Raw genomic sequence first — 24,831 nt, 5'->3', positions numbered from 1 at the left:
CACCTACAATTGGTAACAAAAAGTGGTTACCAGCCCATGTTCACCCATTGTTCATTGTGCCCTGTGCTTGGGTTTGAGTCAACCTTCTCCCTGTGAACCCCTAGAGGGAGAGACAGCTTTATGGCCCTTGCCAGCAGGAAGCAGTTCCATAAACCCAGACTTTAGCCCCTTACTCCAAAAGATTTTGGGACCCTTCATTTGAGGGGAGAATGATGGGGTGATGGGACCTGGGCCCTTAAAAGAATAGACCATGTCTTTGCCCTGAACTTTCCCATACTGGCAATTCACAGTGAGGCATCTGGCCCATCTAGATACTCAATGATTCTTTTAACTGCCCTTTCACTGTGGCTCTCTGAGCACTTAACTTCTTTCCTTGTCTGTATCTGGTCCACCCCAGACTATTTACCACTCCTTAATCCCATCCAGATCTCTTCCTGGTCTTTTCTTGTATATAAGTATCAATCTTACCCCCATTAAATTGCTCAGATTCACTTAGAATCTAGCCCCCTTCTATTGGCGTCACAAATAAACCTTGCTACTCTGACTGAAACAAATTTGATTGGTCAAATTCTTTCGAGGCAACCCCCCCCCCTGTATCCTTATGTTTTGGTTCTGAGGAGGATGGTTGGGTCCAAGTAAGATTAAGTAGATAATGGCTCCCATGAGAGCTCCTAATGGAGGGGCAACTACAGGGACCCACCACCAGTAGTCTCCTGCTGTGAAGACTTCTTCGCCCCAGCCTGCAATGCTTGTGAAGATCCTTGGGGGCAGGTCCCTGCTTGGGTTGATGGCATAGCCTGTGTTCATGCCCAGTGATAGTCCTATTGTGATCACGAGGATACCACTGACCAAAGCATGAGTCCCTTGCAGAGCTGGGCAGTTCTTTTTGTCACTGATAACCAACAGGCATAGCTGGAGTAGGCCGGTTAAGTATATCTCATCTATGAATCCGCTCCAGATAGTCATATGAGGGGCAGGGTAAGTAGCAAAGATGCCTGCAGTTGCCTGGGGTCCAGTTACTGTCAGATTCCCGTCTGTGTACCGTAGGAGTGCCTCATAATAGAGGCCATATATGGTAACTGATGCTAAAAAGGATCCAAAGCACTGTCCCCCTATGTAGACAGGAAACTTTGCCCAGGGCTTCTGACCCAGGACACAGCTTACAAAGGTAATAGCACTGTTCATGTGGGCACCAGAGATCCCCCCAGCCACATGGATCCCCATGGCAACACCAAAGCCAAATCCCAAGTTGATGGTAAGATATGTCCCATAATCATCTCCCCCCAGAACCTTCTGGGCCACAGACCCCAAACCAAACACCATCATGACATATGTACTCATGAATTCTGCCAAGAATTCTCGCATCATGTCTCCTTGAAAAACTTCTTGCATGCGCTGCATCACATCACTAGATGTTTGTAGTCTCCTTATAGGTCGACTTCTGGGTTGAGCATATCTTTGTGTATAGTTGGATGCCATGTTGTGACTGCTTTCACTCCCACAGACTTGGGCCCGTTGCTAGTTCAGTTCCAGTCTCCTATTTCTGTTTTCTCAGTTCGCATAGAGAGGAACTCTGGAGTTATAGCTGGTACTCACAGAATTGAGTCTTCCATAGAGAGAGCTCTCCTTGGTGTGCCTTGGCCTATGGCACTTAGACTCAGGAAGTCAAAGCAGGTTTGTTCCTTTCTGTCTGCTGTCCCTTTTCTATACTTGTGCAAAGTCTCGTGCCTCTTAGATACACAAAGAGGAAAGAGGCCCTGTTCTAGAAGCCTCTCTAGGGGAGAGGTCAGTGGGGAGAGGTCAGAGAGCAGTGTCTCTGCTCATGAGACACATTAAACAACCAGGCATACAAAATAACATGACTCCAGGATCTAGCACTAGCTGTTCCATTTTTTCCCCAAAGAGGGGGTCCAGGTACTATGAAAACAAAATGCCAAGGGAAACAGTTTCCCTTACCTCCCTTTGTGAGGTCAGTATTATTGCCCTGTGCTTAGGATGAGGTCATAAAATCAGCATTTGAGCCATCAGAGACCTCAAGTCAATCTCACACAGGAATAAAAATATCTTCTATGAATTTCTCTTCAGCCTGTTTGAAGAAGACCTCTGGTCAGAAGAAACCCATCGTTCCCTGAGACAGCACATTTCACTTTTGGATAGCTCTGAGTACTAGGATAATTATATAACTATAATTATTTGGGGACAACTAATACCCTGCCTATGATCAGAAAGACTCATCTTCCTGAATTCAAATCTGGCCTCAGACACTTAGTAGTCTTGTGACCCTGGGCAAGTTACTTAATCTTTTTTGCCTCAGTTTCCTCATGATAATATAAACTGGAGAAGGAAATGACAAACTATTCCATCTTTGGAGTATCTTTGCTAAGAAAACCCCAAATGAGGTCATAAAGAATCGGACACAACCAGGGTCATTCAGATAGTACATAACAGAGAGAGGAATATTTAAATCCAGGTCTTCTGGTTCTACTGTTCTAGGCTACCTATTCTGCATCTCAAAACCCTTTGCCATTATTTCTTCTTCACCCCCTGCTTTGTTCCAATCTCTGATGAAATGATCAAGTCTTTGCCCTGAACTTTCCCATACTGATGATTCCCCTGAGGCACCTGGCCCCCCACCTAGATATTCAATACTCCTTTGAACTTCCCTTTCATTGTGGCTCTCTGACCACTTAACTTCTTACATTGTCTGCATCTGGCCCACCCAATGCCATTTACCTTGCCTTCATCCCAGTTAGACACTTTCTCTTTTGCCACTGGCCCACCCCATGCCACTCCTTCATCCCATCCAGATCTTCCCGCTGTCTTTTCCAATCACCCCCATAAATTGCTCAGATTCACTCTTATAGGCAGTACAAATAAACCTTGCTACTCTGATTGAAAGAAGGCTTGAGTGTTCAAATTCTTTCAAGGCCGAGCCCCCTGTACCTTTACATTTTGGGATTCCCAGCACCCCAGGCTGCAACACCTCCACCTTTTCTTTATACCCTTTGGTAGCAGCATAAGGGCATACTTCCTCAAAGAGATCCTGAGCCTAGAAGCTCCTGAAGCTTGAACGCTTCCTTGCTGGACTGAGTGCTTCCAAACAAACTAGATTTTTAAATTATACGCAGGGCTATAAATATGTCTGATTCTTTCAAGCAATCACAAGATATTTCCTGTTAAGCATTTTTATTTTCATTCAATGATATCAGGACTTACGTCTTCCAAAATTGATTCTTTAACTCAACTGAAATGTCTGGATCTTCTGTATTTAATTGTGGATTGGAAGTGGACATACACTCATAGTATTCTCTTCCTAAACATTTGCTTCCCTGTGCTGTTTTTGCCAAAGTTCAAAGCCCCCAGACTTTGGATAAATCCCTATTGCCTTCAGGAGGTCCAGCATTACCCTTTGTAAATTTCTTCCCCAGTGCCTTATATTAAGGGGCCTCAGGAAAAGTCTCTGTGGTACAGTTAATAAACTAATTCAGAAATTAAATTTTTCTTTACTTTAAAATAAATTTTGATGCAATGTTACAAAAATATGTTTTTAAATATCCTCATAGGTTACTGCCTGTTTTTGTACTTCCCAAAAGACTTTCCTAACTCATAAACAATAAAGAAAAGAAAAAGTAAAAGTTCTTTCTCTGGAAGTGGATGGTATGTTCCATCATCAGTCTTTTGGGATTGTCTTGGATTGTTGTATTGCTGAGAATAGCTAAGTCATTCACAGTTCTTCATCATACAATATTGCTGTAACTGTTTGCAGTGTTCTTCTGTTTCTGTTCAGTTCACTTTGCATCAGTTCATGTAAGCCTTTCCAGGCTTTCCTGAAATCTACCTGCTCATCGTTACTTATAGCACAATAATATTCCATCACAATCATATACCACAACTTGTTTAGCCACTCTCCAATTAATGAGCATCCTCTTAATTTCTAGTTCTTAGACACTACAAAAAGAACTGCTATAAATAATTTTGTACAAATAGATCATTTTATCTTTTTTTAATGTCTTTGGGATATAGACCCAGCAATGGTATTGCTGGATTAAAAGATATGCACAGTTTTATAGCCTTTTAGGCATAGCTGCCAATTGTTCTCCAGAATGGTTGGATCAGTTCACAACTCCATCAGTAGTGCATTAGTGTACCATTTTTCCACATCATCTCCAACATATATCATTTTCCTTATTGGCCAACCTGTCACATTAGCCAATCTGATAGATGTTAGGTTGTACCTCAGAGCTGTTTTAATTTCCATCTCTTTAATCAATAGTGATTTAGAACATTTTTTCATATGACGACAGATAGCTTTGATTTCTTTGAAAATTGCCTGTTCATATTCTTTGATCATTTATCAATCGGGGAATGAGTTGCATTCTTATCAATTTGACTCATTCTCTATATATTTGAGAAATGAAGCCTCTGATAACTGTTGCAAATTCCCTTCTCAGTTTTCTGCTTTCTTTCTAATTTTGACTGCATTTGTTTTGTTTGTGCAAAAACTTCTAAATTTCATGTAATCAGAATTATCTATTTTACATTTTGCAATGTTCTCTATATTTTCTTTGGTCTCAAATCCTTCTCTTATGCATAGATCTGAAAGATAAACTATGCCATGTTCTCCTAATTTGCTTATGGTATCACCCTTTATGTGTAAATCATGCACCCATTTTGACCTTATCTTGGCATATGGTTTGAGATGTTAGTCTGTACCTAGTTTCTGACTTATGGTTTTCTTGTTTTCCCAGCAATTTTTGTCATAATGAAGTTTTGTTCCAAAAATTTGGATCTTTAGATTTATCATATATGGTAGAACCTTGGTTTACAAATTCAATTCATTTCAAGATTCTGTTTGTCATGAGATTTGTTTGTATTGCAAAGTGAATTTTCCCATAGGAAATAATGTAAAGTTGGATGATCAGTACTACATCCCCAAAAATATTAATATAAAAATAATTACTTATAATTTTAAGTAAGTTTTTTGTCCCTAATGTTCCTGAAATACAATAGCAATGATTAGTAGACAACATAAAGCAAAAATAAAATAAATTAACCTGCACTTTACCTTTGAGATGAGTCATGGCTGGCATGAGGGAGATGAGAGGGAGGAGGAGGAGGAAGGGTTATTGCTTGGAAGGAGAATCTCCTTCTATGAAAACATTAGGGATTTCAATGTCATGAGTGTTCTCTCTTATGCTGCTTTTACTAAAAGTAAGACTCACACTACTTCACTTATTTTTATTTTTAAGAATCACTTTCATGTTTTGACTCACTGATTTTTTTTCTTTACATCCACTTCTGACTAGGAATCTATCTGATGACACTTACTTTTGATGTTTTTTTTTTCAGAATGTCACAGAAATGTGACATTGCATTACATTAAAGATATTCATGGTTCTTGTTGCTATTTGGATGATGTTTCTCAACAAAATTTGGATGTTCATACTGTGAATTTTTGTTCATCTTGCAAGACAAATTTTGTGAAAAATTTTTCCTTGTCCAGAGAAGCATATGAAAACCAGGTTCCTCGTAAACTGAAGTTCTAATGTACTAGATTACTAGGGTCATTAACTGTAAAGTAATGTGTACTTAGTCTATTTCCCTGACCTATCATTCATTCTATTTCTTAGCCAGTACCAGATTGTTTTGATAATCACTGCTTTGTAATACAGTTTGAGATCTGTTATGGCTGGACTACTTCTGTTTACATTTTTTTCATTAAATTCCTCAATATTCTTGATCTTTTGTTCTTCCTGATAAATTTTGTTACTATTTTCCTAGCTCTATAAAATCATTTTTGATAGTTTGATTGGCATGGCACTGAATAATAATTAATTTAGGTAGAATTGTAATTTTGTTATATTGGTTTGGCCTACCCATGAGCAATTACTATTTTTCCAGTTGTTTAGATCTGACTTTATTTGTGCGAAAAGTGTTTTGTAATTGTGTTCATATAGTTCCTGGGTTTGTCTTGGCAGGTAGACTCCCAAGTATTTTATATTATCTAGAGTTATTTTAAATGGAATTTCTCTTTTTATCTCTGGCTGCAGGGCTTTGTGTGAAATGCTGATGATTTGTGTGGGTTTATTTTATATCTGCAACTTTGCTAAAGTTTTAATTATTTTAAGTAGTTTTTAGTTGATTCCCTAGGATTCTCTAAATATACCATCATATCACCTGCAAAGAGGATAGTTTTATTTCCTTATTGCCTATTCTAACTCCTTCAATTTCTTTTTCTTTTCTTATTTCTATAGTTAACATTTCTAGGACAATATTGAATAATAGTAGTGATAATGAAGCATCCTTGATTCACAACTGATCAAGTGAATTCACATGAGCTTGGTTGGAGGTGTTCTAGAACTTGACTAGCATAGACTGGCTTGATGTTGAAACATGAGATTCTGAACCGGGATACTCTTTTATCCACAGCTCCTCATTATCCATCTGATTATCCATTTTATATATATGATTATCCACAGCCGCCTGATTTTCTTCAACCTGTCATGAAATATTTCCTGCATGGTATCCTACCTCACTCCTTACTGGGACAAGAAGTTTAACTTAGAAGGAGAAAAAATTTTCAAAAGTCACAAAAACACTGATAATCAATAGGCAGAAATCAGACAGGGGCTCATGAGTGACAGTATTACACATTCTAGAGCCCGTTAGACTTACCCTACTTCCTGAGAGAAGTAGTCAATAATCCCTTGGGGACCCATCCTCAAAGTGCTAGTGAGTATGGGGAAGTGACCCTGGAGGGAATGCTAACCTATGAAATCTACTATGGGTATAGATTTCTGATGCTCAAATATTGATAGTCAGGATACCTGAAGGAGAATTTCTAAAAGAAAAAGAAAAAGGTTTTGAATGGAATTGTTGCAAAAACAAAAGGCAAATTGGAGTGTCAAGGGGGCAGCTATCATGTCCCTTGACCTTCAGTGGTAGAACCAGAATTGCTCCAGCATCTCTAGAGAATGCTCTGAGATTACTTTCTCGTGGTGAGGCCATTCTTTTTCTCTTCTGGTCTGAGCAGAGTTATTTTTTCTTAATTCTAGCTAGAAAACTTTACTGTCATGTTTTCTTAGGTCTATTTTAATTTGTATAGCTTCCCCAACTTATGTTTGCTGTTTTATTTAGATAAATGGGTTTATTTGCTATTAGATATTTGTGATAATCTTGTGTGTCACTGTTTGGTGTGTGTGTTCATCCTTCATTGTTGAAGAAGGTCATGCCATCAGAGAAATATTGACATGACTTGCATTTGACTTTGTTTTGAGTGAGGGAGGGCTGTACAGGTCACCAGCCTCACTTTTCCTCCAGAGCTATCTGAATCCAGTGACCAGATATTCATCAGGATGACTGGAAATGACCCAGAATGAGGCAATTGGGGTTAAGTGACTTGCCCAAGGTCACACAGCTAGTAAGTGTCAAGTGTCTGAGGTGAGATTTGAACTCAGGCCCTCTTGACTCCTGCACTGGTGCTCTATCCACTTCACCACTTAGCTGCCCCTTTTTGGTGTAAAGGAGCTAATCGGAGCAAGTATAAATTAGAGGGTATCCTCTCCTCTTGAGACCAGTGATGGAAACAAGCTTTCATTCTGAATCTCTTAAAATTATACTCCTTGAGCAGAATCAGGAGAACTTTATACACAGTAACAACTACAGTGTGTGAGGAATTGTTCTGGTAGACTTAGTAGTTCATTGCAATGCAAGGACTTAAATAATTCCCAATGGTCTCTTAAGGCAAAATGCCTTCCACATCCACAGAAAGAACTATGAAATTTGATCGCAGAATGAAGCAGATTGTTTTCTTTTGTATTATGTTTTGGTCTCCCATTCATTTTAATTTTTCTATGCAACATGACTAAGGTGAAAATATATTTAATAGGAATGTGTGTGTAGAACATATATAAACCTATATAAAACTGTATGCCATCTCAGGAAGGGAGAGGGGAGATAGGGGGGAAGAGGGGGAGGGAGGAGAAAAAATTCTAAGTGATATGGAAGTGTTTGTAGAACACTAAAAACAAATAAAATAATAATAATAAAATAAAGAGATCCAAGGAAAAAAAAGAATTATACTCCTTGGCTAGAGATTTTGAAAGTGGAATACAAATGGTCTGTGTAACCATGGTGACCCTGGACTCCTCTCTTCACCTAGGCTGATGGTGGAACAACCATGACCCTCATTCTGCTCTCTGCAGAATTGGGTTACACCTTAGATCCTTTCTATCCATGCCACAGGTGGACCACCTCTATATATTTACTTAGCTACAAACATGTATTTGGGCAGCTAGGTGGTATAGTGGATAGAGTGCTGGGCCTGGGGACCAGAAGACTCCTCTTCCTGAGTTCAAATCAAGCCTCTGATACTTACTAGCTGTGTGACTGGGCAAGTTACTTCACCCTGTTTGTCACAGTTTCCTCATCTGTAAAATGAGCTGGAGAAGCAAAGGTCAAACCACTCTAGTATCTTTGCCACAAAAACTCCAAATGGGGTCACAAAGAGTTAGACATGACTGAAAACTGACTATACAACAAACATGTACATGTATGTATTTTCTATGTACGTACCCATGCATATCCATATTCATGTCTACATCTATAACTATATATCCACACCCATCTCCCTCTCTCTCTCTTTCCATACACTTATACTTATATGAGAGGCAGCATGGCATGGCATAGTGACCTCAAAGCCAGAAAGACCTGCACTGAAGACCTGTTTGTCACATGCGCTTGCCAGATGATCCTCAGCAAGTCTATTTAAACGTTCAGAGCTCCAGGATAGGTGTGGACAAATGTAACATGCTGGCAGAACAGTGGGAAATATTTAATACAATTTTAAAAAATACGATGGAATATGGATAGTGTTTGTCATTTTCCAAGTCAATATATGGCCTGCAAGAATCCTTTCATAAGATTGGTGGCTGGATTTCTATTTGAAATTTACGTAACTACTGTAATCAGCTCTTTTAATGCTCTATGTTATAGAGAAGATACTGACCTAAATTAGTGGGGACAGTTCCCTATACTTATGAAATCATAGGATCTGTCTGATAGGCATGGGTGGGGATTTGTGTGATCAATTTAATTCAATTCAATAAACATTTATTAAGTGCCTACTATGTGCCAGACTGTACTAAGCACTGGAGTTACAAAAAGAGGCAAAAGACTGTCCTTGTCTTCAAGGACCTTACAGGCTCAATAAATGTTTATTAAGCCCAAACTTTCTTCTCTATCTGGGTACTTTTTTTGTTGCTATCCCTTGAATAAGTTGTGTTTATTTTTGTGCCTGTGACTTTGCTTATGTTTTTTGATGAATTTCCTAATCCTTGGAGACTCCCTCCTGCTCTTCTATTTATCCAATTTCTATTCTATAAGAATTTTCATCAATCCCTCTCCAAGCAAATTTGGAGCCTGTGTGATGTAGTAAATAGAATTCAGGTCTGGTTCCTATCTCACTGCCAACATTCACTAGTGGGGTTAACCTGGGTCAGTCCTTTTACCTCTCTAAACCTCAGCTGAACCTCAGTTTTCTTCATCTATAAAGGATAATAATAGTACCTGCTACATGGGTTGTTGTGAGGCTCAAGTGAGATAATATAACTGAAATGCTTTGGAAGTCTTAAAAAGTGATATATAAATATCAAGAATTACTATTCATGCAGCCTTTCCTGGCAAGAGCCATAGAGAATTTTAGAGCTGGAAGGAATTTTAGAGATCATCTCATCCCTTTACGTCAAACTCAAGTAAAAGGGAGGCTACTAAACTTGGCTTAAAGATCTTTTCTGGTGCATATTGACTTAGAAAACCACAAATGAACATTGTATATTTTTTTTGTCCCATTGTATTTTTCCTTATTTTATTCAATATTTCCCAGTTACATTTTAATCTAGTTCCCAGTACTCTGGTGTGTTGCAGCTGCAGGGTGGCCTGCTGGCCAGTGTTTGACAACTCTGTTTCTTGTCTAAGTCCTTCATTTTGCCAGTGGAGAAACTGAGGGCTGGAGAGGTTGAGTGATTTGCTGGAGCTTGTTAGTAACAGTGGAGCTAGAAATGGAACAAATGTGTCCAGACTCATGCCCCATACAATACTAACAGCACCATACCACATTTTATACATCTCATCTCACTTTATACCCACCCCTTGCGCTTCTCATTATCTAAAGTATGACACAACACTGTTTCTTATTTTAGATCATACTCTTCTTTCTCTTCCCTCTCTGAACTCTTAGATGCACATTTGTGCCACCCTTTTGAAGTACTTACTCATATATCATTCTGTATTGTTAACTAACTGTTGTACCATTGCACAGTGGTATCACCAGCTAGATGATTGGGGTAAAATACTGTCCTTCTTTTGTGTGCTCTAAAGTGCCTAGTAAGATGGTGATCTACTGGATAGATTTCATTGAATTGAAAACTAGCTCTCTCCATCTGTGTCTGTCTTGCTAGATCTTTTTCTCTATCTCACTGACTCTCTGTTTCATTCTCCAGCCCCAGTTTTAGACCTGTAAGGTTCCCAGTGCACAGTGCCCAAGCATCTATTATCGCTATGACAATAGTAAGCATGAATAGGGCTATTATAATTTTTTTCCCAATGTAATATATTTTTAAAACTGCAACCATCTGCCATCCAGTACATCTGAAATTTGGTCAGAATAGTAGAAATAGTAGAAAGCATCATTTCCCAGACCCCATTGAATAATTTCTTTAATACCCCCCAAAGTTTTTACATTTGTTTTTGTTTGAAGCAACAGTGACCTCCAGTGTTCTGATGAGATCTCTTCTTTCTGCTTTTTTTCTCTTTGCTAAAACCCTGCTCCCTAACAATTCCTCTATTCTGTTGGATTTCTTCCTTAGTTCACAGAAATAAGTTTCTATTGGTGTCAAATCTGTAAGCCTGACCATACAAAGAACAGATGCCACGATTAACACTTTTATAGGCAGTCTCCAATTTAAAAGTGCATTTCTATTGGCGGTTGCAAAAGGTTAACTTTTGAGTCTTTAATCCAACATTTCAGAAAGGGTCCTTTTGCCCATGATTAATTATAAAGCAGATAAATTTCCAAAAAAAGGGCACATACTTTCTTTTCTGGGGTTCCACAGTAATGTGGTTATGCCTATTGCCCGTGGTAAAGTCCTCCTCTGCTGCCTCATGACATTGTGTGGTTGACCCTGGGTTCTCAAAAGCTTTGTCATTGGAGTGTAAACTTTGGCAGGCCTTATTGACCTAGTAAAACATCAAATGTAGGCCAGTTGACAAATTATATATCTTGTCTGAAGGCTTGTTTTCTTAGTTTAAGAGTCTTATCCCTAGATTATTTACCAGGAGACTTTTTTTTTTTCCATACAGCAATTCATGAAGACTGTGTACTAAGGTCTGGAAGGGTTTTGATCTACTTTGGTAGAAGGATACACTGATTTGATGAAATACTAGACTGAAGCATTTGTGTGATTCCTAGAAGTACCTCACAGGTAATGTGGTGTGCTGGCAAATGTTTAACATCCAGATTAAAAACAACATCAATAACAACAACCTTGACATACTTTTTAGATTAATCTGTATCATTAACAGTTTTTCCATCACTTTCAGTCTTTTGTGTTCATCCTTCGTTGTTGAAGAAGACAATGGCTTCAGAGAAATGATGACGACTTGCACTTGACTTTGTTTTGAGTGAGGGAGGACTCTGCAGGTCACCAGCCTCACTCCCCCTCCAGAACCATCTGAATCCAGTGACCAGATATTCATCAGGATGACTGGAGATGATCCAGAATGCACTGGGAGACCTTGGGCCCTTTAGGCCAAGGTCTTTGCAAGTACTCACTTAGGGTGAGGCAACACCCATTCATTGAGTAGGCCTGTTTAAGAAGTAGCCAGGGCATGGCCTCTTTAATGAGGCCAAGAAAAAGAAAGACATCAGATTAGGAGGGAAACAGCAACAGTTACTATTGATAATCACTCTAAAGCTAAGAGAGCCCTTAAGCAGGGGTCCCTTGGTGTCAAAGCTTCAGAGTGCAGTAGGTTTAGGGTTTTGAGGAAGGGAAGGGAAAGGAAGGGAACTAGCCAGTAAAACTCAAGTCAACTGGACATCTTTTGGCCATCCAAATTTACCTTCCTTTGCAGAGGAGAAGGAAGGGGAGGGGGAGGCAGACAGAAGAGAAGGAGCTGAGTTACCCAGCTAGCTGGATCCCCATTCAGTCAGCTACGTCTACTCACAGGATTGTGTTTGCCCTTCTGTTGTCGAAGAAGACCATGCCATCAGAGAAATGAGGACATGACTTGCACTTGACTTTGTTTTGAGTGAGGGAGGGCACCAACCTTACTTCTTCTCCAGAGCCATCTGAATCCAATGACCAGATAGTGAAGCTTAGAGAGATGTAAGATTCTTAGTCTAATTAAGTGGAAGACAAAGCAAAGTTAAGTACAAGGTGTGCTAGCTTCGCTTTAGAGGGTTGTCTCATGTATTTGTTTAAGAATTTTCCTTATGCATTAATGAGTCATGAGTCATATATTTTCAAAATGACCAATATCTGTACCTACTGAATAATGCTTATCATCAGCTGTTCCACTATGGTATGTGCACCCTGGAGGATACATTAACATTTGTTAATCATCTTGCAAAGTAGTTGAGATTTACCTCTACTCTGACCCCTTTCTGTTTTATGACCAGAAGCCATCATGTAGGAGTCATCATGGAAGGCCTGACAGCATAAATATAATCCTTTGAAGCCCTGTTACCAGAAGCTCCACTCAATGAATTGTTTTGTCCCTTTAAAAGAATGAACTGATTGAGTTATGTGCCACTAGACATCTTGACTTTAAAATTCCCCTTTCTTATGGTTATCTACACAACATCTTAGTGATTTTAATTTTGACAAGAGGACCAAAATGAGAACAAAATGCAAAGAATAAATCTCTGATGGTAGAATGTCAGACTGGAGGGCCTTCTTGATTCCCCTTCAAGGTGTACCAACCTTGATGGGCAAACTGGCTAGTCCACCTACTCTATAAATAACCAGCAAACATTTCAATAAGCATTTATTAAAATGCCTGCTACCATGTTCAAAGCAAGGTATTAAATGTTAAATGATCTGGAGGGATAGAAAGTAAAAAATGAAGCAGTCCCTGCCTTAAAGAAACTCTTACTGTATAGAAGGATAGACTATGTGAACAGGTAAGTAAGGAGCAGGTAATTTAAAGAGAAAGAGAGCCCAAACAACTGAGGGTATCAGTAAAGTTTCCACAAACAGAGGAAGTAGAACCTGATCTGAATCTTAAAGCAGAAGAAAGATTTTGTAGAGGGCAAAAGTGTGCATTTCAGGCATTGGAATTCATCTATGGTGAGGCAGGAGATGAAATGTCAGTATTATCTCCATGTCAGATTCCAACCTCACTTGTAAAATGAGGTGAGACAAAAGCTGCAGAGATTTCAAGAAGATATAGACTGAGGAAAGACCATTGGATCAAGCAGTTAAGAGATCTTTGGTACCCTTGGAAAGAATAGTTTTGTTACAGTGTTGGGACTGGAAGTCAGATTCCAACAACAGATGTTGTTCAGTTATCTCTGTTGTGTCTAACTCTTGTGACCTCCTTTGGGTTCTTTTATGATGAAGATACTGAAGTGGTTTGCCATTTCCTTCTCTAGCTCATTTAACAGATGAGGAAACTGAGGCAAAGAGGGTTAAGTAAGTTGCCCAGGGTCACATAGCTACTGAGTATCGTAAGCTGGATTTGAACTCAGGTTCTCCTGACTCCAGGGCTGATACTTTATCCACTGTTGCCTAGCTGTTGCACTGAATGTAGTATTTAATAAGTTTTTATTGACTGACTGCCTGACAGATATTGGTTGTGTGGCCCTGTGCTCAATGAGGATGGGTTGGAGAGGGGAAGGTCTAGAAGCTGAATTAGGAAGCTATTACAATTGCCCAAGGGAGAGGTGATAAAGGACTGATCTAGGGTGGCAGCCATGTTATTGAATAGGAGATATATGTGAAGTCTGTTTTGGTGGTAGAATGAAAGACGATATCTTCTTAGATATCGAGGAGGGAGAAGGAGCTGTAAACGTGAGTATTGAGCTTATAAACATGGGTTCCTGGAAAGATGGTGATGTCCTCAACTGAAATAGTTAAGCTTTAGAGAAGGGCAAGTTTAGGGGGGAAGCAAGTTCTAGTTTCAACATATTGAGTTACTAATGTGACATCCAACTTTAGGCCTTCAGTAGGCAGTTAAAGTTGTAGTACTGGAGTATAGGAGAAAGATTAGGGAAGGACATGGTATTTAGATATGGTTAGAGAAGACAGTCAAACTTATGGAAACTGAGATTACTGAATGAGAAAAGTTTATCCAGAAAACAAAAGAAGGTTTAGGATATAAGCCTTAGTGGACACCCACACTAAGGGTAGGAGATGAATGGGGCAGAGGAAAGGAGAACCAGGAAATATCAGTGTCACAGAAGCCACAGAAGTCACAGAAGAGTATACAGGAGGAGAGACAAATGCTGCAGAGATGCTTCATCAAGAAGATGAAGACTGAGAAAAGGCCATTGGATTGAACAGTTAAGAGATTTTTGGTATCCTTGGAGAGAACAGCTTTGTTACAGTGTTGGGGATGGAAGCCAGATTGCAAGGATTTGAGAAGTGAGTGGGTTGATTTGAGAGACAGCAAGTACAGATTATTTGTTCTAGGCATTTGGCAATAAAAAAGAATGGAGAGGAAAATAACTTGAGGGATTGGCATGGTCAAGGGAAGAATTTAAAGATGAGCAGAACAGGTTTGTAGGCAGAGGGCTGGAGAGATTGAAGGTGAAAGAGAGAGTCATTGATAGGGTAAACTCAGAGGAGAAAGGAAGGTATGGAAGTGAGAGCACAGAGACGAAGGCTACTTCAGAATCTGAGATTAAGGAAGAGGGGTTGGTAAAGATCCAGAAAGGTGTGAAGGTGTGTAATAAGGGAGATGATGGGGTCATGATGGATGGTCTTGACTTTCTCAGTAAAATGGGAGTTGAGGTCATCTATTAAAAGAAAGGTGGTTAAGAGCTAATGTTAAGGGCATTCTTTTGAAAGCAAGACAGAAGCCACATGGTATAGTAGAAAAAGTGCTAGATTTGGGTCAGAGAACCTGAGTTTGTGTCTTGGTAGTGATATTTACTAGTTGTATGTCTTTAACATCTGTGAGTCTCACTAAACTCATTGGGAAAATAAGGAGATAGGATTAGATTACCCTTAAAACCAATGATCTTATGGTGCTGAGTCAGCTGAATGATAATAAAAGGTCTCAGTGAGGCTATGAGGACCTGGGTGAAATAACATGAATTTAGAGTAGACCAAGTCAATAACAGTTGTATAATTTCCTCTAGTAGCACTGTGCAGTTTAAAAGAAGAAATAGAGATGGGAGGTGTTGGGGAGCATTCCAGGATTGAGGATTGGTTTGACATTCTTACCATTCTTCAAGGGAAGAGTCACTGTTTTTTTAATGATTGAAGTTCTTACGGGACTTTGATATGGTCAAGTAGTGGTTAGTTTGGCAATTCTGGTAGATTTGAAAAACTGCTTTAGCAATAACACCAAAATAGGTTTTTTTTACCCCAAAATATTATAGTGCTTCCTAATTAAACAAATGTTACTGAGTAAAAAGACTATTGCTTTGTGAGAAAAGGAAAATTTTTATATTGCTGTTGAGGGGTGACTTCATGCTAAAAAATAAAACTATTTATAACTTTATGTCCTAAAGTTACACTGATTATTTTTTTAGTGACTCCAGTGGTAAAGTGATTTTTTGAAGTTAAAAATAGGAAAATAATTCTGTACACAACAAGGCCTGGCCTCGAATTTCAAATCTATTTTTTTTTCTACAACATTAAAAGATTAAGGTTTTTGTTTTTGTTTTTATTTCTTACCCCTTTGAGACTTTAAAGCTAAAAGATAGCACTTTCAAATACAATGATGTGGATTGTAAATGGAAACTGACTGCTGATGGTGGAAACTGGCAGATAATTTTTCTCCTAGGAAAACAGAAATCAGTTTTTCAGGGTTAAAAAAAATTAGTTGATTGTTCCTTTTAGAAAATTAAAAGTGAAGAAAGTTCAAGTTAAACTGATGTGTTAAATGTATCAATTGTTTTTTAAATTTAAAAAAAATTGTCAAAATAAAATAAAAAATGGGTTAGAAACTGATTAAATTTGCCCTTTGATTCTTATTATCATGTATGGTATTCTGATCTTTGTGAAGTTTGTAAATCTCTAACTCGAACATCAGTTCTCTGGTACTGGAATGTCTGTTTTAGTTTTATATGTTTTTCCTTCTTTGATTTAGTCATCTTCACTAACTGTAAAGATTTAAATGAGTACATTCTATTTTATTCCTGAAAAGTGGGATAGCCAAATAGCTGCTTGTTGGCTTACCAACACCACCCCCTTGTGGTAACTGTCTGAACTTCATCAATTTCATATTCTTGAATTCTATGGTTTATAAAATAAGTCTCTGGTATTTAAAATGTGGAAATCAAGATATTTCTCTGTTCTTCATAAGTTTCATAAGTTATTATTCTCCATAAGCTCGTAGGATCATGCTGAGGCCATAGCAGCTCACACTAGATACATGGAGTTTATTCTGTAACTGAGAAGAGAGAAAATTTATTAGCACATATGACTACCCTGTCAATCTCTTACAAGGTTCAGAGTTTTTGTTTCCCCTATCTCATCCTTACTAACACTGTTCTTTGACTTGTTGTCTGGAAATTCTTGCCAATGTGAATAAATCTTTGCTAATTATCATTATACAATATGTTCATTTTAATTATTTTAAAATTCTGATCTCTTCAAATCAAAATTTTCTAAAGTGTAGAACTTATTTTATCCTTGGCAGCAATTCTGCTAGCACATGCAATGTGCAAAGATTGAGATATAGCTTGCTGCACAGAGTCAAATGACACTAGGCAGTGGATGGAATTAATAAATTTAAAAACACTTATTAAATGCCTACTTTGAGCTAAGCACAGTTTGAAGTGCTACAAATATAAACTCAAAAAATGCAAGTCTTTACTTCAAGGAGCTTGCATTCGATTGAGGAATTGGGTAGAGGCAAGTTTAAGAGCAATGTAAAGAAAAATTTTCTAATTATTGGAGCTATCCCAAAGAAGAATGGACTACTTTGGGAATTCCTCCTTGAAGCAGGTCTTTAAGAAGATATTGAATGGCTAGTTATTATAGAGGGAATTCTTATTCATGCATAGTTTGGACTTGATAGTCTATGAAGTTTCTTAAATTGGATATTTCATGATTTTGTGAAATACTTTTTCTTGTTAAAAAAAAAAAAGCATGGCAGATGGTTGTGCCTACTGTGTGTCAGGCACAATGCTAAGCACTTAACAAGTATTATCTCATATGATTCTTACAACATTCCTTGAAGTGGGTATTATATTTATCCCCATTTTATGGTTGAGGAAGCTGAGGCAAACAGAGGTTAAGTGACTTGCCCAATCTCACCCAGCTAATAAGTGTCTGAAATTAAATTTGAACTCAAGTCTTTGTTGCTTCAAGCCCACTCTGTCCACTGGGCAACATAGCTACCTCCAGATTTAATCCATTGTACATTTGCGACATTAAACGGGGGGAGTAGGGGGAGGAATATAGTTTATATCTTGCAAATCATGGCCTATAAAGGATATTTAGTTCTTGGAGTGGGATGCCAGGAACAGGCCAGTAAATGGAATGACAGGGCAGCAACCCCTATTTTCTCTTCTGCCTGAGCCAATATAAAAATATTATCCATACCATACTAGTGAAATGTCTTCAGGGAGAGACAAAGAGATGAACATAGATGTTTTCTTATTGATTTAAGATGCAGGACTCCTAATAGAAAACTATGGAGGAATAGGAGGAGTAGGCTAATCGTTGTTGCTATTTTAAAAAAAGCCCAAATCCCTTCATTTTAAATGTACTTTAAATATTGTAAATGAGAATATTTCCAGCGTACTAAAAATTCTCATTCTTTCTCTCTCTCTCTGTCTCTGTCTTTCTGTCTCTGTCTCTCTGCCTCTGTCTCTGCCTCTGTCTCTCTCTGTCTCTCTCTCTGTCTCTGTCTCTCTGTCTCTGTCTCTGCTTCTGTCTCTCTCTGTCTCTGTCTCTCTCTGTCTCTGTCTTTCTGTCTCTCTCTCTCTGTCTCTGTCTTTCTGTCTCTCTCTGTCTCTGTCTTTCTGTCTCTCTCTCTGTCTCTGTTTCTCTGTCTCTGTCTCTCTGTCTCTGCCTCTGTCTCTGTCTCTCTCTCTGTCTCTGTCTCTCTCTGTCTCTGTCTCTCTCTGTCACTCTCTGTCTCTCTCTCTGTCTCTGTCTCTCTCTGTCTCTGTCTCTCTCTGTCACTCTCTGTCTCTCTCTCTGTCTCTGTCTCTCTGTCTCTGTCTCTGCCTCTGTCTCTCTCTGTCTCTCTCTCTCTGTCTCTGTCTCTCTCTGTCTCTGTCACTGCAGAGAGTCTAATCCAAAGTTCCAATTGCTAAGAGCATTCTGCTGAAGCAAGGTAGAATCAACTATCTCAATCTTGGCACACACCCCATGTTTGACTAGTTCAGGTATGAGTTACTGCAATTTTCCCATCAGAAAAAGCTAATTTTCGGAGCAAAATGTCAGGGAGAGATGAAAATAAGAGCCCTGCTTTCCAGAGGTTGAGGTTTTCTTCAAGTTGGGCTATATATGCTGTTCCCAGACAAAGCAAGGCTCCCCACAGAAGCCTTTGTGAGGATTTTTTTTTGTGATCCTCTGAGATATGAAGGAAAAGCGGAAGAAGAATGTTTTGATTGCCCTGTTCCTTAACCTCAAATGTAACTAAAATGCTTCTGCCCAGGATGGTTGATAACCTTCTCAGAAAGCTGATCTGACCAAAGTATTCCTTTTTGTGTTAGTTGTTTGACTTTCGTTTTCAATTTACTTTGCATCAGCAGTCTTGACAGGTGATGAATAAGGAGCAGCTGTGACCCTCCGAAGGGATTACTGTTGGCCTGAAAGCGATATCTTCGGTCAGTGGAACCTGTCCCAGGAGGGAGACGATGTGCTTTTATTCCCTGCTTCGCTGTTCCAAATAGCAAAAGAGCAGGTGAGGTCAGCCATTCTAGTTCCCCATAAGGGAACCATTCAGAATGGCTAGTGATTATTTCTCTTGTTTAAGGTCTCTAGTGAAGGGCGCAGCAGCAACTTCCCTTGAGCACACATTTAGTCTGTTAGAAACATTCATGCGCAAAAGTAAAACCAAAACCCTCCTGATGTTCTTGTTGGGCAGTGGAGTCAGGAAGACGCATCTTCGTCAGTTCAAATCTGGCCTCAGATACTTACTAGCTGTGTGACTCTGAGCCAGTTACTTAACCCTGTTTGCTTCAGTTTCCTCATTTGTAAAATAAACTGGAGAACGAAATGACAAACCACTCCAGTATCTCTGTCAAGAAACCCCTGAGAGTGAGACATGGCTGAAAACAACAAGATGTTCTTGAAGGCAATTTTTCTGTTTACTGTCCTCATTATAAATGTAGAACAGATGTTTACTGTCCTTTCATGTACTTGAAAACTTAACTACTTGATCTTTTTTATCATAGATTCATTCAACAAACACTAATTGTCTGCTCTGCTAGCTGCTGCTAAGAAACAAAGTTGAGCTAAGCTATGCTGCCTGTCCTCAAAGAATTGGAGTCCAATACGAAGGAAAGAAACAGAGATGACTTTAATATAAAATATGACACACGTGTATCACAGAGGTGCAAAACAAAGTGCTTTGTGAGGTTCACCTGGGAATCAGAATCAAGGGATGGCCTCATTTGACTTGGGATTAAAAGAGGGGGATATTTTGGTATAGGAAAGGAGATGAATAAAGTCATAGAGATTGGAAAGTATAAGATATATTTGAGATTAGATGAGTTTGATTGGAACATGTGGTACATGGAGGGGAATTATCTGGAATAAGGGTGAAAAGATAGAATATAGAATATAGAAGTCCTTGAATGCCAGGCAGAAGAGTTTGTAATGTGTTTCAGAGGCACTAGGGAGTCACTTAGGGGTTTTAAGCACAGTGAAGACATGGGCAGATCTATGTACAAGCAAGATTTTGGTGATGGTATGAAGGATGTGTCTGAGGAAGGAGAAAGTAGAATTGGGAAGTTATTATTTTTTTTGTTCAGTTGTTTTTCGTAGTATCTGACTCTGTGATCCCATTTGGGGTTTTCTTGGCAAAGATAATAGTGACTTGCCATTTTCTTTTCCCACTTATTTTACAAATGAGGAAACTGAGGCAAATAGGATTTCATGACTTGCCCAGAGCCACATAGTTCGTTAAGTGCCTTAGACTAGATTTGGGCTCAGCAATTTGGGTTTTCCTGACTCCAGGCGCAGCACTCTATCTACTGAGCCACCTGGCAGCCCCCATGTTAGTGAGCAATCTTTTTAGTCTTTTACTCTAAGTAGATGTTAATGACAGTTTGAACTTGGGTGGTGATAATGGGTCTAATGAGGAGGCAGCATAATACTAGCCCCTTTAACCTTTAGGTACCTTTCTTGTCAGTCAATAGAAATAAACAGCAAAAAACCAAAAAAACCCAAAAAACTGTTACTATCCTATCTCTATATTTGTCCATTTTACCTTGTACTCAAATGCAGAGTCATCATAGGGATATTTTAGTCAGGTCACAGAGCAGTGACATTGTTCCTGAGCAGGCCCAGTGAACACTCACTGGTAGGCTGGTATGTTAAAATCTGATCATAAAATCACTCAGTCATAGTCAGAAGGGGCTGCAAAGGCAGTCTAGTCTAAGCCATATTTGAAGAAGAATCACTGCTACAACTTCCCCAAAAAGCATTCATTGTTCATCCTTTTGATCTTATAGATATTTGTCAATTTAAACCTTCAAGTAATTCCATAGGCTGATCTCTGTAAACGCTGTGTAGCTATCGCATATGAGTGTTACCAGCCCCTGCCACTGTCTACTAATCCTTTCACCCCAAGGCCAGTCAGCAAAATTCTTACTGATCTCCTGTCCTTGTGAACCCACTAAGCAGCAGCTTTTTTTCCAATTTTCCAATTTCTTTTTCACCTGATTTCAACAGTGCCAAGGCATCCTGCCTGTTTGATTTGGTTTTCATAGGACAAAGAAAGGACAGGGAGATGTTCTGTCTTTGTAAACAGCTCCCCCATCCCAACATATTAAAGGTCAGCTAACTGTTAAAGCTCATGGATGAAGAGAGAATCAGTATTCTGACATGCCAAATATTTTCAGGGGAAAATCCCACACAAAAAACAATGTTCCACTATGCAGCAAAGAAAGGGAAGAAGTTTCTCTTTTGTAAAGAATAGAGAGCAGAAATGCTCTTTTAAACTCTGTAAGTTTCATCTGCCAAGTACTGAGAAGACCTCACTAGAGTTCCCCAGATTAATTTGGATATGGAGAATTGATGAATCATTTTTCCAGGATTGTTTATCCAGAAATATTTCCTCTGAAATGTAGGGGAAATAGATATCATCCAATCAGCTATGTTTTCAGAGTGACATCTATTTCCCATATATTTCAGAAAAAAAATTTAATGATTAATAGTCCTTGTAATTAAAGGGCAAAAAGAATAATCTTCCTCAAAGAAAGGAGGGTAACCTACGACTTTTGATATAATTGGAAGAACATTGGATTCGGAGTCAAAGGACTTGAGTTTAAATTCTAGTTCCACTGTTTACTCCTTGTGGGAATATGGGGAATTCATTTAAACTCTCCAGCCTTAGTTTTCCCAACTGTAAAGGTAAAAAGAACAGTTGAGCCCCATGATCTCCAATGTTCTGTTTAGCTTGAAATCCTATATGGCCTATGATATTCTGAATTCAAGATAATTGTGAATCAGAAATGAAGCATAACAAGGGTAAAAGACATCTATTATGCTACAATTTGGATGTCTAAGAGAAGTCTGTGTCAATAGAATACAAAGCATCTCAGCTCTAATACCTAGTAAACTGAGTAACTGTGGGAGAGTTACTTAACTTCTCTAAGCCTGTTTCTTCAGCATAAAATGGTGATTCTGGCTTCCTTCAGGTCCTAGTGAAAACCTTATCTTTCGAAGAAAGTCTCCTCCTATCCTCCTTAATGCTAGTGCCTTCCTTCTGAGATTATCTCCAATTTGTCCTGTATATAATTGTTTGCATGTTATTTTGCCTGCTGGACTGTGACATCCTTGAAAGCAGAGATTGTTTTATCCTTTCTTTGTATCCTCAGTGCATAGCACAGTGTTTGGCACATAGGAGCTTAACAAATGTTCATTCACTTCACTTTATAATATTTGCATTCTCTTTTCAAAGGGTAGTTGTGGACAAAGCACTTTTAGAATAGTGAGAGAAATGTGAGTTTGTAATTCATCATTGAGGAGAGAAATAATTTTGAAAATATCCATATTTTTCATTACCTTCAGCAAAAACTGCCAACCAACTGTTACCGACAGGCACATAATTACAGGACTGGGAATGAGAGTACCCCATTTCCTGTACCAGACCAGTGGTTCTGCTTCCAACCCAGCCTTCACAACCATCACGCAGGGAAGCAACTCCAGTGGAGAAGGGGCCAGCTATCCCCACCAAATAAATGCCAACCAACTGTCACTTGTTAGGTCGGCAAATCAGCCTAGCTAAAGCAAGGCGTCCTGAAGAAGAGATGGAGGCAGCATGTGCCAAGCAAGCCAAACTACCACCACCATCTCCCCTTAGATCCTGAGAGGGACAATCCAGGAACCCTGAACCCAAGACTCTTGGGAATAACAACACTTCTAGCCCAACATCTGTAGTCATTATTCTAGAAATGCAATTCCTTGGAGGAATGGAACCTGGCAACTACTCCTACATGTGGAAGAATCAAAAAAGAAAGTTCTTTTCACTAAAGTCCTTGGAACTTCTAAAGGCTTCAACACCAGCGACTGATATGATTTTATCAGTGAACATATCATGAATGAAGAGGTGTTACTAGCTGTTTTGCTTTTGCACCCTAAGGACCATGGGATTTTTTCCATCTGACTTGCAGATGAAACCTTCCGTGTGTATTGTCTCCTCCACTGGAATATCAGTTCCAGGGACTGTCTTGTTTTGTGTTCTCAGTGTATGCTTAGCACAATGCTTTGCACATAGTAAGTGCTTAATAAATGCTTTATTCATAGGAATATAGGATCATAGATTTGAGCTGGGAAAGACTTTTGCAGCAGATTTCAATGTCCTCATTTGCCACATGGGGAAACTGAGACTGAGAATGTCTCAGGTTATGAATATAGGTCTCTTTGACTCTAAAGCCAGCACATTATTCACTGTGCCACCTTATTACCTCTAATAATATTTATAATAATATTATTTTATTAATAAATGTACTTTGGATTTTGTATTGGACTTGGAGTCAGGAAGACCTGGGTTTTCAAATTCTTTCTCTAATGTGTGTTCGTCCTTCGTTGCCAAAGATGACCATGCCATCAGAGAAGTGATGACATGACTTGCACTTGACTTTGTTTTGAGTGAGGGAGGGCTGTGCAGATCACCAGCCTCACTTCCTCCAGAGCCACCTGAATCCAGTGACCAGATATTCATCAGGATGACTGGAGATGACCCAGAATGAGGCAATTGGGGTTAAGTGACTTGCCTAAGATCACACAGCTAGTGAATGTCAAGTGTCTGAGGTGAGATTTGAACTTAGGTCCTCCTCACTTCTGCACTGGTGCTCTATCCACTGCACCACTTAACTACCCCTCCTTTCTCTAATACTTACCTACTGTGTGACCATCACCTAGTCATTTATCTTCTCTGGGTTTCAGACAACTCTCTAAGATTTTATAGGTAGGAATTCCCACATAGGTGAAATAGATAGAGTTATTAATACAGTATCTTGATGATGGTATATTTAGAGGCTGCCTTAGCTTTACAGCACTCTTAGACTTGACCCATTTGGGCTCGATAATCCAGGTCAGCCAGTGAAACTGAGAAGAATTTTCTGGCAATAAGACTAAATGTGAAATGCAATCTGCCATTCTTTCCTTACCAGCCTATGCTATTCACATTTAAGTAAGATACAGTATCCCAGCAGGGCTTTGTAAGGTGGAAAACAACCTGCAGTTTCTCACTCTAGAGTTAATCCTGTTCTTGGACAATAAGTAAGGACTGCTCCAAAAGCTTTTGTTATTGTAAAGTGAATGCTTCTAGCTTGCTTTTAAGCTGTTCTTTGCCCGTTTTAAGATCCTGAAATAAATTCTAGCTTTTAAATCTGGAATTAAAAATGCAGAGGATCTTTTCCTAGGAGCCATGTGATTTTGAATTGGTTTAAGTTCATATATCATGACAGGTAGGATTCATCTTTTAACATTTCTTCTGGTGAGGGAAGTAATAGTCTACAGTGAAAAGACCACTGGACTTTGCATTAAAGGACTTGGGTTTGAGTCCCTGTTCAGAGATGCAGGAGTTGAGTAACCCTGGATGAGCCCCAACTTTAATAAACCTCAGTTTCTTTTTTCTGTAAAATAAGGAGGTACTTATTTCACAGGATTGTTGTTTTGGAATAAATGCTTTGTTATCTATGAAGTGCTATGCAATCAGAAGCAATGACTTTTTTGGGGGGTTTCTAAAAGATATCTAAATCTAGTAATTATACAAATACAAACAGTTTGGTTATTATTACACTCTATAGTAATTACACTTATTACTGATATTACTCTGGACTTCTAGATCTTGGCCATTAAGCCTGAATGACACAGGCTACACTCCCACATCTATTTACTCTGGGTTTCATTTGTTCCACATGAAAAAAATGATTAAGCCCTTATAATGTATGAGATGCTTTACAAATATTAC

The 24,831-nt window shown here is 38.9% G+C and overlaps 1 protein-coding gene and 1 long non-coding RNA gene across 5 annotated transcripts in view; one reads left to right on the top strand and one right to left on the bottom strand.

Moving 5' to 3' along the window:
* Positions 1 to 1,915, bottom strand: part of LOC140500977 (aquaporin-7-like) — a 49,411-nt gene extending 47,496 nt beyond the window's left edge. Inside the window, exon 1 of the mRNA XM_072604113.1 lies at positions 701 to 1,915. Coding sequence (XP_072460214.1) covers positions 701 to 1,479 — 779 coding nt within the window. The 5' untranslated portion in view covers positions 1,480 to 1,915. The remainder of the gene's footprint in view (positions 1 to 700) is intronic.
* Positions 1 to 24,572, top strand: part of LOC140500978 (uncharacterized) — a 33,684-nt gene extending 9,112 nt beyond the window's left edge. For 2 of the 4 annotated variants that reach the window (XR_011965999.1, XR_011966001.1), the window contains 4 exons: positions 11,359 to 11,480; positions 11,599 to 11,835; positions 18,938 to 19,089; positions 22,425 to 24,572. This is a non-coding gene — a long non-coding RNA (uncharacterized lncRNA). Of the gene's footprint in view, positions 1 to 11,358; positions 11,481 to 11,598; positions 11,836 to 18,934; positions 19,090 to 19,582 lie in introns of all 4 variants that reach the window. The other 2 variants (XR_011966002.1, XR_011966000.1) reach the window with 2 other exon arrangements.
* Positions 24,573 to 24,831: the final 259 nt, after the last annotated feature.

This window comes from Notamacropus eugenii, chromosome 4 (genome assembly GCF_028372415.1).
Source record: "Notamacropus eugenii isolate mMacEug1 chromosome 4, mMacEug1.pri_v2, whole genome shotgun sequence".
NCBI classification, from domain to species: Eukaryota; Metazoa; Chordata; class Mammalia; order Diprotodontia; family Macropodidae; genus Notamacropus; species Notamacropus eugenii.
Note: the sequence above shows the minus strand (reverse complement) of the source record. Positions and strands in the feature narration are given on the sequence as shown.